This window comes from Bidens hawaiensis, unplaced genomic scaffold (assembly GCF_021521415.1).
Source record: "Bidens hawaiensis isolate Kalapana, Puna unplaced genomic scaffold, B.hawaiensis_p1.1 tig00017681_1, whole genome shotgun sequence".
In the NCBI taxonomy this organism is placed as follows: Eukaryota; Viridiplantae; Streptophyta; class Magnoliopsida; order Asterales; family Asteraceae; genus Bidens; species Bidens hawaiensis.
This window is the reverse complement of record NW_027492671.1, coordinates 362,067-375,247: the sequence shown is the minus strand read 5'-3', so window position 1 is coordinate 375,247 and position 13,181 is coordinate 362,067. Positions and strand designations below refer to the sequence as shown.

Genomic DNA, 13,181 nt, shown 5'->3' with positions numbered 1-13,181 from the left:
ATAACAATACAGTATATAATTTGATAAAGATTCAGACTGTATAATAGACACCAGCTAAATATGAAACTGGATTAACAAAGAAAATTTCCCATGGCATGCACTTTTTAATTAGGTCTCACATAACTGTTTTGACCCATTATATATTCAAAGAAAATGTTAATGCTAAAAATGAAATAAGTGTTGCCCGTGACCCCTTGTCTTATTTAAAACTTATCGAGGAAAAGTATTTTGGGGCAACCTGATCAGGTCCATTACAACGCACACAAATTGACACGTTTTGACCCGATATCCAACTCGACTACCCAGCCCGTTTTACCACCTCTGCTTATGATAACCAAGTAGGAAAGTATTTATTACTGACTTCTCACCAAGATTTCTCATGATTATAAGATTAATCAAGTTTATTGAAATCAATTTCACCATCCACCGTGTTCGCATCTTCTGTTCGATTTCATCGTAATCGATTCGATTATTCAAAATAACATTATATCTAGTACTACAAAGTTTTAGTCCTACCCTTTTATCAAATTAATGTTTGTTGATTTGAATCAATGCAGGCTGGTAAATTATGATCAACAAAATTAGTTTTAGTAAATACTTATAGATTTGGCATCCAGTTACTAAATTAAATTATTTACTCACCAAAAAATAATAATAGAATGTAAGCCACAAGGAATGTTTGAAAACAACAGCTTTTTTAGTTTTTACAATATGTTGGAATATGACAGAAATTAGGATTCTAAGTTCTATTAAAGTTGTTTGATTTATAAAAGAAATTGTGGTTCAGACTAATTCCAAAGCTTCCTAGGGTGTTTATTTAAGGTCTCAAAAACTGAACTAAAATGGTTACTATAGGTTTTCAAAACATCTTAAATGGAAATTTTGGCTTTAGTTGAGACTCAAAACTGAACCAACCCGTGCACATTGTAATCGATAAAGGATAAAAAAAAGTACCTCAGATTGCTTACTAAAAAAATCAGAACTACAAAGGAACCCGTTTTGACCCAAACCAAACTGAGACTTCTTTAAAACGAACCATTTAGACCCGATCCAAGTTGACACTTGTTTGAGAGGACTCATTTACACCCGAACTAACTATACTCAAAACTCCTTTTGACCCAGGCAGCCAGCTCCCATCCTGACCTGAACCCGCTCGACCTGCCAGTTTGTGGGGCTTACTTTTAGGGGGTAGGCCAAATGGACTGCGCTATAGAGTCCGATCATGAGCTCAATTTCAACTTTTTTGCATCCACAAAAAAATTGTATGCATGAATATATCGCAAAAGTCAACTACTCATTTATCGACTGTGTTGATAATTTACCTAGGCTTTGAGCTTGATTTCCTGGTGAAGAGACCAAAATCTTTAAACTTTTCATTGTTGTAATGCTGACTTTTACATGTTCACCGGGCATTGGTTTTGCGTCGGCAGCTACCACCACCATGTTATTCGAAAGCCATCTAACACAAATACCAGTCAGTTATGCCAATAGATGGTATTTATTTGCAACAAATAAATAAATAAATAAATAGAACAGTCTTTATAAGTCACTAACAAATACACATGCCTAACTATGTAGAGTTACAATATCAATAAAATTCTTCTACCAGATAATGCATACATGAGGTAGCAAAGACCAGGCATAAATCTCAATTTGCAGCCTTCTCCAGCTTTTATTTTCATTTTTGAACAACCATTTAATATATATAATTTTTTTTTGTATTAAAAAGAATTAAACTTTATAGAGAAAAAGCATTATGTTTTGTACCTTATGTTTTCTTGGCATGTCACTTAAGGATGAACCCCATTTACTCTTTTCTTTCACTCAACCCTCAACCGCAAAAGCTGCCAAAAACTTTTAAAAAGAATATGACCTGCTTCCATGCAAAATTTAAAAATTAGTGATCTGTTTAAAAAAAAAAATTAATGCTAATACCTACTGAGTGATCCAACATGGATCAATTTTCTCCTTAAAAGTCATTTTGAAAATCTCTTGAAGACATTAAAGCTTCTTCATATTTTTTACTCTTGCACTCGTTTTGAAGTTCTCTTAAAGACTTTAGAGTTTATTTTTGAAAACTAATAACTCCTCATACTAAAACAAAAAGGTTAGCTCTAGGTGAAAGAGCCCAATTTTAAAACCTGAGACGTTTAAGTTTTGAAAAGCATCAATTGGCAAGATCGAAAGTGCCAGCGATAGAGCGTTGTTAAAATTGTAAAGGGAAACTGAAGCTACCAGTTATAAATATCTATCACATTTCCTTATTCTGCAATAATTATACGATGAAATAATTCGTGTAAATAAAGGATACATGGTTCAAAGTTCAAACAGAGGAAATAGTTGACCAATACTTGTGTTCACCTTTAATTTGTTTTTGAGAAAGTGAGAAACGCTTCCCCAATTTGTATAAATAATGGACATTGGATCACATGGATCAAGAAGGTAAGTACACCACCACCGAGGATTACACAGTATTCCTAATAAAATGAGATTAGTTAATTTGATATACACGTATTTAACAAATTAATAAAAAATCATGTGATAAAATAAAAAATGAAGCAGATTGTCCACCCAAATAAGCTAGCCAGTTAATATCATCAATGTTCTGCATTTTTGTGCAGACTAATGAAAATATAAACCATAGTTTGGTTTAAATTTAGGTTGAAGGTGAATAATATAAACCTGAAGCAAAATTTAACCAATATGCTAAGCAAACTCCGTTGTCCATAGTTCTAAGAAAGTTCCAAGAGTGAAGCTGGAAAAAATCATTTCCTATGACAGATGTACCACTACTAACGTGCATGCAATGTGCAAATTAAGTAAAAAAGTTCGAGAAAAAGTCCATAGATTAGGGCACAAAGAACAATAAGTGAAATAAAAGAATCTTCACATCAAACCTTTTTGTGCAGTGGCCTTTTCCAAGCAAATTCATCTTCCTTATACACTTAAGAATTGCCATCCATACTCCCTTGAATCCTACACAAGATGAAACAAAGGTAAATAAAAATTACCTGTAAGAACAAAATTTATAAAGTATACAAACTGATTAAGATAAAATAAGTAACTTTCATTCCACCATGAACTATATCTCAATTTCTTACTGTGAATCAACTTAACTAAAATAGTAACAGCACATAATAACCTTAAACGAAAATTTCATTATATTAGAAACCATTCAATTTTTTTTTTATTTCTGAAAGAAGCTCAAAATTAACAAAATTTTCAGGGCCAAAACCTGCACCACAGACCAGAATCTTTTTAGGAACACACCCACGAAGCACACACCTGCACCACATGTAAACATTGTATGTGCGACGTTAAGTGTGTGATTTTTAATCATCCCAAAAAATATCCATGTAAATATGATCAAATAAATCAAATTAACCTTTGGTCTTCGTTCATTGAGAAAGTGCCTTCATCTCCATTGAAAAGCAACTCTAAATCACTAACACCTGAACATTACCACATTACAAAGTCATACAACAAATGTTTGCAAATTAAAATCAAAACCTCCTAAATCCATTTATTTGAATGAAATACACTAATTTAACTATATAGAATCATAGATTATAATCTTAGTATAATAATAATTCATAACTTTACCTGATTTGCCTCAATTTTCAAGGCTCCAAGTTCCTATAAAATAACCTTTCATTGATGATCTTCCCATAAGCTTGTTTCTTCTCCTTCCCTGTTCTCAAATTCAAAGCAAAATCAAACCCTAATACTTTTCAAATCCTCGAAAAACAAAGCATACTATTAGTAGGTGACGTTTACCTCACCATACTATTATGCATTTGTGCGAGTGTTCACGGATGTTGGCCTTGGATGAGGGTTTTTCCCGGTCTAAATGCTAGTATATCTCAATGTAATGAATTTAGCTAGTAACTGATTTAAACGATTCATTTACCATTAGAAAAAGATATGGTACAAGATATGAGATAGTTTAAAGGACAGAACTTCGATATTGACATTTGAGCAGAAAAGTACGTAAAATCGAATACAGCCACGTTTTTTTTCGTGTATTCATAAGAGCGTTAATTTTGTATTTTAAATTTTAACTCACTATTGTTCACATGGATTTGTCAACTGTGTTAAATTTAGGTGCAACTATGGCATTTACTTGCACCTGATTATTTTAATTCAAATTTATTCTTTATGTTTTTTATTGAATACATTATATATTTTTTTCTATCTTTTAATACAATATTTTATATAACTTTTCGATATATTCAATTTTTTCCCGAAAATTTGATATTAATTGCATAAAAGCTATCGTACTCAAATTTATACTTTTTTTTTGAATCATCAGCAAAAGTTATTAACTATCCCAATTTATAAACTCTTCCTATTTAACTGTCCAAATTTGATACTTGGACCATGAGTTATACTCTACTACCCAACACAAGTTCAGATGGCATGCCACTTTAAATATGCATTAAATCACTATTCACTAGTGTTAAATTTGTTAAAAAAAAGCCCATTGATTATGCTTTTTACGGGTTAAAAGGAAAAATATGTATTAATTATGTATTGATTTATTAAAAGTTAATATGAGTGAATATGGAACTTATATGAAATTAAGATGTGTTAGAGTATATCCTATAGCCTTAGTTTCGGTACTTTCCCTTTATAACCTTGATAATATATGATATTAGTTCATATTATAATTGCATTGGAAAGTTTTCACTTCACTTTAAATTTCGGATTTCAAACTGTTCAAAAATAAAATAACTAAAATGCAAGTTTCTCATAATTATTATTGTCCAGAATTTAAGCCTAGAACATGACGGGATAGTGGGCTAAGACAAGAAGCCCAATTTTTAAAACATATGATATATTATAAATAGTTATATAAATCTAATATAAAAAATTAAAATTTATATATAAATAAATCCTACAGTCCGGTCCGGTTTTTTACGGTCGGTTTTCAATAAAAACCATAAGCCAAACCGTTCATTACGGTTTGAAAATTTTAAAGCCGACCGACCGTAAAAAAAAAAACAAAAAACCGACCACGAAGCCAAACCAATGACCAGCGTAGACGGTTTTACGGTTCTAAACCGATCGCTTAACACCCCTAGTTTCAACTTTTAACAAGCTACCAAAGCATAAACCGTTAAACCAGGAAATCTAAATAACTTTGTTCCGTTTTGTTTTGACTATTTATGGGGAAAAAAAAAGAAATAATAATAATAATAATAATAATAATAATAATAATAATAATAATAAATAAAGGTGTAACAGAAAAGGTTAAAAATGAAACGAAATGAAATTTGGAGACAATTGGAGTGAGGTGAGACATGCACCCACGCTACTGTCTTCTGATGACATTCTGACACATAACAACACACCTGTCAATCACATCCATAACCGCCCATGCCTACAGACCACCTGTATTGAGGTATTGGGGTGCCCTCCTCATCCATAGAGCCCCATAGCGTTGGGAACATAGCCACCCCAGGTGCTATAGAGGTAGGGCCGGCTTTAAGAATTGAAATTTTTTTTGTATAAAAATATGCTTAAATATGTCTCAAATAAGATTAAAACCTATAATCTTTTGGTTGGAAGTTATATCATTTTGCCAGTAGACCAAACTAGTTGTTAATTTATTATGTTATTGAATTTAAACATCAAACTAGGTTTAGGACCCCGCGCTTCGCGGGGCCATAAACTGAACAAACAAACACGCGTAAAAACGTTAAATCACGAACACGTTGTGAGTCGACGTGAAATCATGAGCCTGTATGAGGTTATACATCAAAACTAAACAAAATAAATAAACTCACCGATACCAAAACATAACAAATTATCATATATATAACAAAAAAACCAGCATGTTACAATTGCAAACCGGCGTAGATTCAGTTAGTATCGGTAGTACCAACACAAATTGGTAAACATGAATTAGTAAGCCAAAAAAAATCATATTTTAAAGGCTTGGTATCAAGCGTTAAGACACGGATATAAAAAACATGTGATGATGGAATAAATTTAAATCATGAAAAACGTTTCGTTCATTTTAAAGACCATCTAGAACAAATACGAAAGCAAAGTTTAAGAAAACCATTTAACCGACAAATAAAACATGTAAAGCCGACACTTGCGCAAGTTTAAGGTTTAGAAATATAGTTTTTTAAATTTTATAATTAATTAAAACAAAACGTAAAATAAAGAGAATAAAAACCATCTAATAGTGACCTCTACTGTAATTTTATAAAACATATATAAATAACATATAATAAAGTAACACAATATGTTTAAAAAGTAATGGAGTTAAAAGTGAAAAAAAAAATAAAAATATATGAATAGTAAATTGAATAGTGATTTTGTGAGTAGTATGGAATCCTCTTTTTAATATATATAATAATAAAATATTATTTTTCATAAAAATACATACAATTTTAAAAAAAATTCAAGCGTAGCGGGGTGTCGGGCTTAGGGCCGTCGACCACCAAGCCCCACCCTAGGGTCGGCTCTGTATAGAGGGGGAATGATGGAAGTTGATTGGTTGTTGATTTATTTGTTTTTTTTTTGTTAATAACATACAATAACAAAATAATAATAATAATAATAATAATAATAATAAGGTAATGATTTGAAAATGTTTCACCACTGCATCCATTTTAACCATAAAGCCCCTATGATGACGTGGCGTCACACGCCCACATAAGGCTCTATCCACTACACATGTCTTAGACCATGCGTAGTGGGGCGCTACCCCATCTCATGGAGCCCCCATAGCGTCAGAACACCGCCCCCGGGGCGGTATGAAAGGAGGTGCGCACTTCCAACATAGCGCTGGTGAGGGGAAGAGTGGAAGGTGATTGGTGACTTGTAAATTTGTTTTTTTTTAAATAATAATAACTAGGTTTTATCCCACGTATTATGGGCATGGCTTTCATTTTTCGTTTAATATTTATATATATTTTAATTTTAATTTTATTTATTGTAAGGTAGTTAATAATATAACTTGAGGTTTGATGATGAAAGAGTTTCATAAATAAATAAGATGTTATAATCCGTTTAAAAGCTACATGAGTTTGGTGAGAGCTATGGCCCGCTTATTTTTTCACTATAAAATTCTTTCTTAACTATAAATAATATATTTAAAAAACTTGATATTAATTTTTAGTATATCTCATTTTATACGATTTTCTATCCGTGAGATTAATTTTTAATATAATGAGATGTTATAACCCGCTTAAGAGTTATCTGAGTTTGGTGAGACCCATACATGTGAATTCGGGTCAAATACAAGAAAAACCTCCATTTACAAATAAAACAGTGTGGTGGTTTGGAGGAAGACGGAGTTTATTAAATGTTTCGTTTATATATATATATATATATATATATTTAAGATAATAATAAAATAATAATTAGCAGATGATCCGTAGTGTAAGGCAACACCATTTGTTCATTTCTCTCTCGCTGCTCTGCTTGCTTATTTAACCAATAGTAATTTTGCATCCATTTCCAGTTGTGATATAATTCAACACGAACGATGACGATGATGACGATGCTGATTCGGAGGTTGACAAAGCCTAGGGCTTCATTTCAACTTCAACACCGGTTTTCAACTTCTATGCTGTTCGATGATACTCAGATTCAGGTTTAAATTAAATTAATTACTCTCTTTCATCAATATCATATATTAATATGTGTGTTGCTTAAATTAAAATGCATACATTTACTTCATTATTTATTGAACAGAATGAATGAATGCATAGAGTTATTTATGGTATTTAGGCACCTACTTACTTTGGATAGTTGTTAGATAGGCTCATATAAGCCTATAATTAGTATCATTTTAGCCCATATTCATTGTTGTTCAACTAACTCTGCTCTAACGGTCGGGTCGGGTCGGGTGGGGATTAACGATTGATCGGGATTATTAGTTGGACTGGAATTTTTTATATCTAATTTTCAATTTTCTATACACACTCACACACACACATTTTTATATGTAATATATATATATATATATGTATATGTAAACATTTTATGTATACACATTATATATATTTGTGTGTGTGGGGGGGGGGGGGGGGTAGCGCTGTCCACGAGTCGAGCCAGGGTGGGTTCGGCCCCGATCTCAAAATTAAATAAGGCAGCTTAGCTAGGCTCTAGCTCGATTTTGAATTTAAACGAGCCGATCCTTGGGTCGGGTTTAACTTGGTTACAAAAAGAGCCAACTCAGCTCGGATTGTTTCTAATCAACATTTTTTAGCTAGTTTTATTCGAGCTTTTATCAAGCGAGCCACGAGCTCGAAATTAAATAAGGTAGCTTAGCTAGGCTCTAGCTCGATTTTGAAGTTAAACGAGCCTAAGATCGAGCCATGACCTGAGCCGAGCCTCGGTTACAAAAGTGAGCCAACTCAGCTCGGATTGTTTCTAATCAACTTTTTTTATCTAGTTTTATTTGAGCTTGTATCGAGCGAGCCGCGAGCTTTTTGAACAGCCCTAGTTGGGGGGGGGGGGGGGGATTGGCCGGAGACTGCTGGAAATAGCCGGAATTAAGGCCAGAGTTAAGGTCCGACTAGGACTGACTACCGATTTTCTGGCTGATTACCCAAAAAATTAATTAGTCATCGGCTGACTAGCGAATAATCATTGACTAGTCGCGATTTTTACAACAGTGGGCAAATTTGTGGAGTTTGTTACATAGAATTGGTAATGGTGGTATAAAGTACTAAAGTAGACCTGTTAAAAGTTTAAAAATCTGCTGTGAGTTTATCACAAAATATATAAAATTTGTGTTCCCTGTTACAAAGATTTGCTGAATTAGAGTGGTGAATTATTATTATTTCTTTTACTTGACCTTTTGAGTAGCTGGAGGAAATATTTGGTTGATTTCTGACAGTTTTATGCAATATGACAGTTCAAAGAGAGCGTTGCACAATTTGCACAAGAGCATATCGCTCCTCACGCATCAAAAGTTGACGAAACGAATAATTTCCCTAAGGTTCTAACTTCCAAGACATCAATCATCAGTTTTTATATATCTTATACAGTTATACATATATACCAATGTCCAAAGAAACTGATTTTAAATCTTGTTTATCGATGATCTAGGAAGTTAACTTATGGAAACTAATGGGAGACTTTAATCTTCATGGCATCACTGCTCCAGGTAGAGTTGCAGCCTCTACTGTCAATTTCTAGTTAATTTTCAAATTTAAACCGTAATATTAATATTTTTTTTGTAGAGGAATATGGAGGGCTAGGACTCGGTTATGTATATCACTGTTTAGCTATGGAGGAGATTAGCCGTGCATCGGGATCGGTTGGTTTATCTTTTGGTGCACATTCTAACCTCTGCATTAATCAGTTGGTAATACTGAATAGCTAATCAAACTATGTAGTTTTGAATATTTGATACGTCACGTGTTTAACAAGTTTTGATATAATGAGTTTGTTGATGTTGCAGGTGAGAAATGGAACTGCTGCACAGAAGGAAAAATACTTGCCTAAGGTTTCATACTTTTATTTAATCTTTTATTCTTTTGTTATTTATGTATGCTATTTCACGGCTTCGGTTTAATTTCTTTTATTTGTATAGCTAATCAGTGGGGACCATGTGGGAGCTCTTGCAATGAGTGAACCTAATGGTACTATTTCTGATTTAAGTAATTTTGGATTATGTTGGGGATTAATTTTGAGTTATTATTATTTTTTATATTATCAGCTGGTTCGGATGTTGTTGGTATGAAATGCAAAGCTGATCGTGTAGATGGCGGTTATGTTCTTAATGGGAACAAGATGTGGTGCACCAATGGTCCTGTTGCTCAAACGCTGGTAATTAATTAATTAATTAATATGTTCATCGTTTCTTTGTATTCTCTTTGTTAACATATTATTTTGTTGGGTAAAATCAGGTGGTTTATGCTAAAACGGATATTACTGCTCGTTCGAAAGGGATAACCGCGTTTATTATTGAGAAAGGGATGCCCGGGTACATATTTTGTTTATCTTGATGACTATATTAAACAAACCGAACGAACACGAATGGATCATGTCCGTGTTCGCTCTTTTAACTTTAACCTAACATACGATCGAACAGTTAAACAAACAGGTTTTTCTTGTCCATCTGTTAAGAAAATGAACGTATTCGTGTTCATTTATGCCTGTTCATTAACAGTATAACTGAACGAACATAACCTGGGCTAAAACCAATTAAAAACATGTGAACAACATCATGTCGGGCCTAAAAAATTTAAATACGTACTAACGAATGTAAACAAACGTAAGCATACATACATAAGTGAACATAAACGAACCTTCATGAACATAAATGAACGAAAAAGACGTGTTCGTTTATTAATTACACAAACATAAACGAACTTCCCGTCACACGGTTTACAAAAGGTTCATTGAACGTTCGGATCATTCACAACCCTAGAAATAAGTACTACATGAGTTTTTGTATGCCTGCATATTAAATCAATGTTTGTATATGTCTCTGTAATGCAGGTTCAGTACCGCCCAAAAATTAGACAAACTTGGAATGCGAGGAAGTGACACGTAAGTTCAAATTATAGTTAATTAAATAATCCTAATATTTTATTAATAGCAGTTTAAGAACACCATTTGATTATCAGATGCGAGCTCGTTTTTGAAAATTGCTTTGTTCCTAATGAGAATGTTCTTGGCGAAGTGGGAAAAGGTATCATCATAATAAAGATAAATTTATATCTGATATATATATATATATATATACATATATACATACATACATATATATATATATAAATTTAAGTATGAATATGAATGATATATAACCTTAAGTTACAAATTCTAGGAGTTTACGTGATGATGTCGGGTTTAGATTTAGAAAGACTTGTACTGTCAGCTGGACCAATCGGGATCATGCAAGCATGTCTTGATGTTGCTCTTCCTTATATCCGTCAAAGAGAACAATTCGGTCGCCCCATTGGCGAGTTTCAACTTATGGAGGTTAGTTATTAGTAGCACGTTAAATATGGTTACAAAATAAACAAAATATTATTTCAGTAATTAAAAACAAATTCTATGAAAACAGGGGAAAATTGCAGACATGTATACATCCTTGCAGTCTTCAAGGTAAACCGTGACTCGATAGCATGTTTACTATGTCCATGTTTAATGTTTATTAACAGTTAATCAACATTTTTACAGATCATATATGTATTCTGTTGCAAGACAATGTGACAATGGAATACTTGTTCCAAAGGTGTGTTTTTGTTCTAGCTTATCAACGCATTATGGTTTGTACATTGTGCATTGACCGTTGTGCCACTTGGTTACAGGATTGTGCTGGAGTTATACTCTTTGCTGCTGAAAGAGCCACCCAAGTTGCTCTGCAGGTTAAACCAAAATTTTCAATTTTATAATTTTATTATTTAATTTACTCCTTTTGGTTTTATATTTAAAGTATATATTTTTTGCAGGCGATTCAATGCTTAGGTGGCAATGGGTACGTGAACGAGTACCCAACTGGTCGGTTGCTGCGTGATGCTAAATTATACGAGATCGGTGCTGGAACAAGTGAGATTAGAAGGATGATTATCGGGCGTGAACTCTTTAATGAGAAATAATAAAATGATTAAAATGAATATCTTAGATAGCCCTTTTAAATTTTAATTGACATACCTCAAGAATGTATTCAGTCAAAATGCATGGTTGACTTTGCAATGAGTGTTGCTTTGAAATGAGGTGGTAAAATTACTTGCATGTTAGTAACTGTTTCTTCATGAAGTATATTCATGTTTACAAAATTTTGGACATAAACTCGTGTAAGCCCGAAAACTTGAATCGAACCCCTTCCGATCCGAAACATGTCTTGGCCCGAAACCCAGTCTGAACAGAACCCATTCTAATCCAAAACCCGTTTATGCGGTAGGACGTTTCATGTTGGATACGTGTGCCTGCCTGAAACCCGTTCCGATCCAAAACATATATCGTTTCTTTAAGAGACAACCAGTGTTGTAGAAATCACTAGGCGCTAGTCAGACGGTGGGGTAGGGACTAGCGGCTGATTGGGATTAATAGGGATTAGTCGGGAATAACCGGATTCGAATTTATATGTAGGTTTTTAAATATACAGATATATTTCAAATTTTATGTATAAAATTTTCAATTTTGACTGATTTTGGGCAAATGGGGATTAATCAGTGACAGGTCGACGAGGTAACGACTAGTGATTAATCGGCGCCTAGTCGGGATTTTTACAACACTGGACACGACGTGTCCACATCGATCCATTTCATTTAAGCTGCCGACCTGCTTTGACCCAAAAATAACATGGAATTTCGACTGTGTCACACCCCGACCAATGAAGGCGGAAACGTCGAGGCGCGACATGATTGCTCATTGCACAATGACACTATAAAGTTACAATATTTAAACAACTCATTTAAATCCATATCATCATAAATAACACAACAATTGTTCATACAAAATCCCAAATAGATAGATAAACAAATAACTTGTTCTTTTATTTTCTAATATCCTAAAGCCAAGATAATAAGTTTCTTCAAGTAATCCAATCAAGCTAACATCAAACCTGTAACATTGCATAAAATAGAGTTTGTCAACACGAAGGTTGGTGAGCAATTTTCATAGTTTTGGACAATAAGTATATAGTATGAAATCCACAACTAGTATATGAAAACAATAAATAATAGCAACAATTTAGATAATAAAACTGTCAATAAGAATACATTGACAACAATAATGAAATCGTCAATAAGAATACATTGACGACACCTTTCTATATGGGGATACCATATATACTCGGAATTAACGTATGATCATACTTTGATGAGGCTACCCGCCTTAGCATTCAAGAGGCTACCCGCCTTAGCATTCAAGAATTTGCACATAATCATGTAAAGCATATAACACCAAATCGAGCATTTATTTAAGTAAACATATACAATACGTGTTGTGGTTTAAGACTCAAGTATAAATCATTTGAATTTGAATAAGTATGCAATGCCACCCCCAAAACGAAAGATGGAAAACGGGGGATGAAAAAGTACTCACATTAACAAATAACTTGAAAGATAGTGTCGTGAATAATCGGAGAGATCGGTTTAACGAGCAAGACCTATATTAAACGGGTCTCGTGTTAGTAGGTAGTCTTGGAAGGGTTTAAAATAAAATACATGACAAATAATAATACACAAGTTTTACATTCA

The 13,181-nt window shown here is 33.2% G+C and overlaps 1 protein-coding gene across 1 annotated transcript; it reads left to right on the top strand.

The window, feature by feature from the left end:
• The first annotated feature begins 7,510 nt into the window (after positions 1-7,510).
• LOC143554439 (isovaleryl-CoA dehydrogenase, mitochondrial-like) lies at positions 7,511-11,720 on the top strand. Its single transcript, XM_077044190.1, has 15 exons — positions 7,511-7,612; positions 8,882-8,965; positions 9,076-9,133; positions 9,210-9,334; positions 9,431-9,475; positions 9,563-9,611; positions 9,689-9,798; positions 9,879-9,955; positions 10,474-10,524; positions 10,602-10,666; positions 10,802-10,956; positions 11,042-11,082; positions 11,158-11,212; positions 11,289-11,345; positions 11,430-11,720. The coding sequence occupies exons 1-15, from the start codon at positions 7,511-7,513 to the stop codon at positions 11,574-11,576; spliced, it is 1,221 nt and encodes a 406-aa protein (XP_076900305.1). The 3' UTR covers positions 11,577-11,720.
• The last annotated feature ends 1,461 nt before the right edge of the window (positions 11,721-13,181 follow it).

Bases quoted from the DNA above. Each gene is read 5' to 3' on its own strand.
- LOC143554439 (XM_077044190.1), top strand. From the start codon at position 7,511: ATGATGACGATGCTGATTCGGAGGTTGACAAAGCCTAGGGCTTCATTT. The intron at 7,613-8,881 runs GTTTAAATTAAA...GCAATATGACAG, and splicing joins TCGATGATACTCAGATTCAG to TTCAAAGAGAGCGTTGCACA. The intron at 10,957-11,041 runs GTTAGTTATTAG...CTATGAAAACAG, and splicing joins GCGAGTTTCAACTTATGGAG to GGGAAAATTGCAGACATGTA.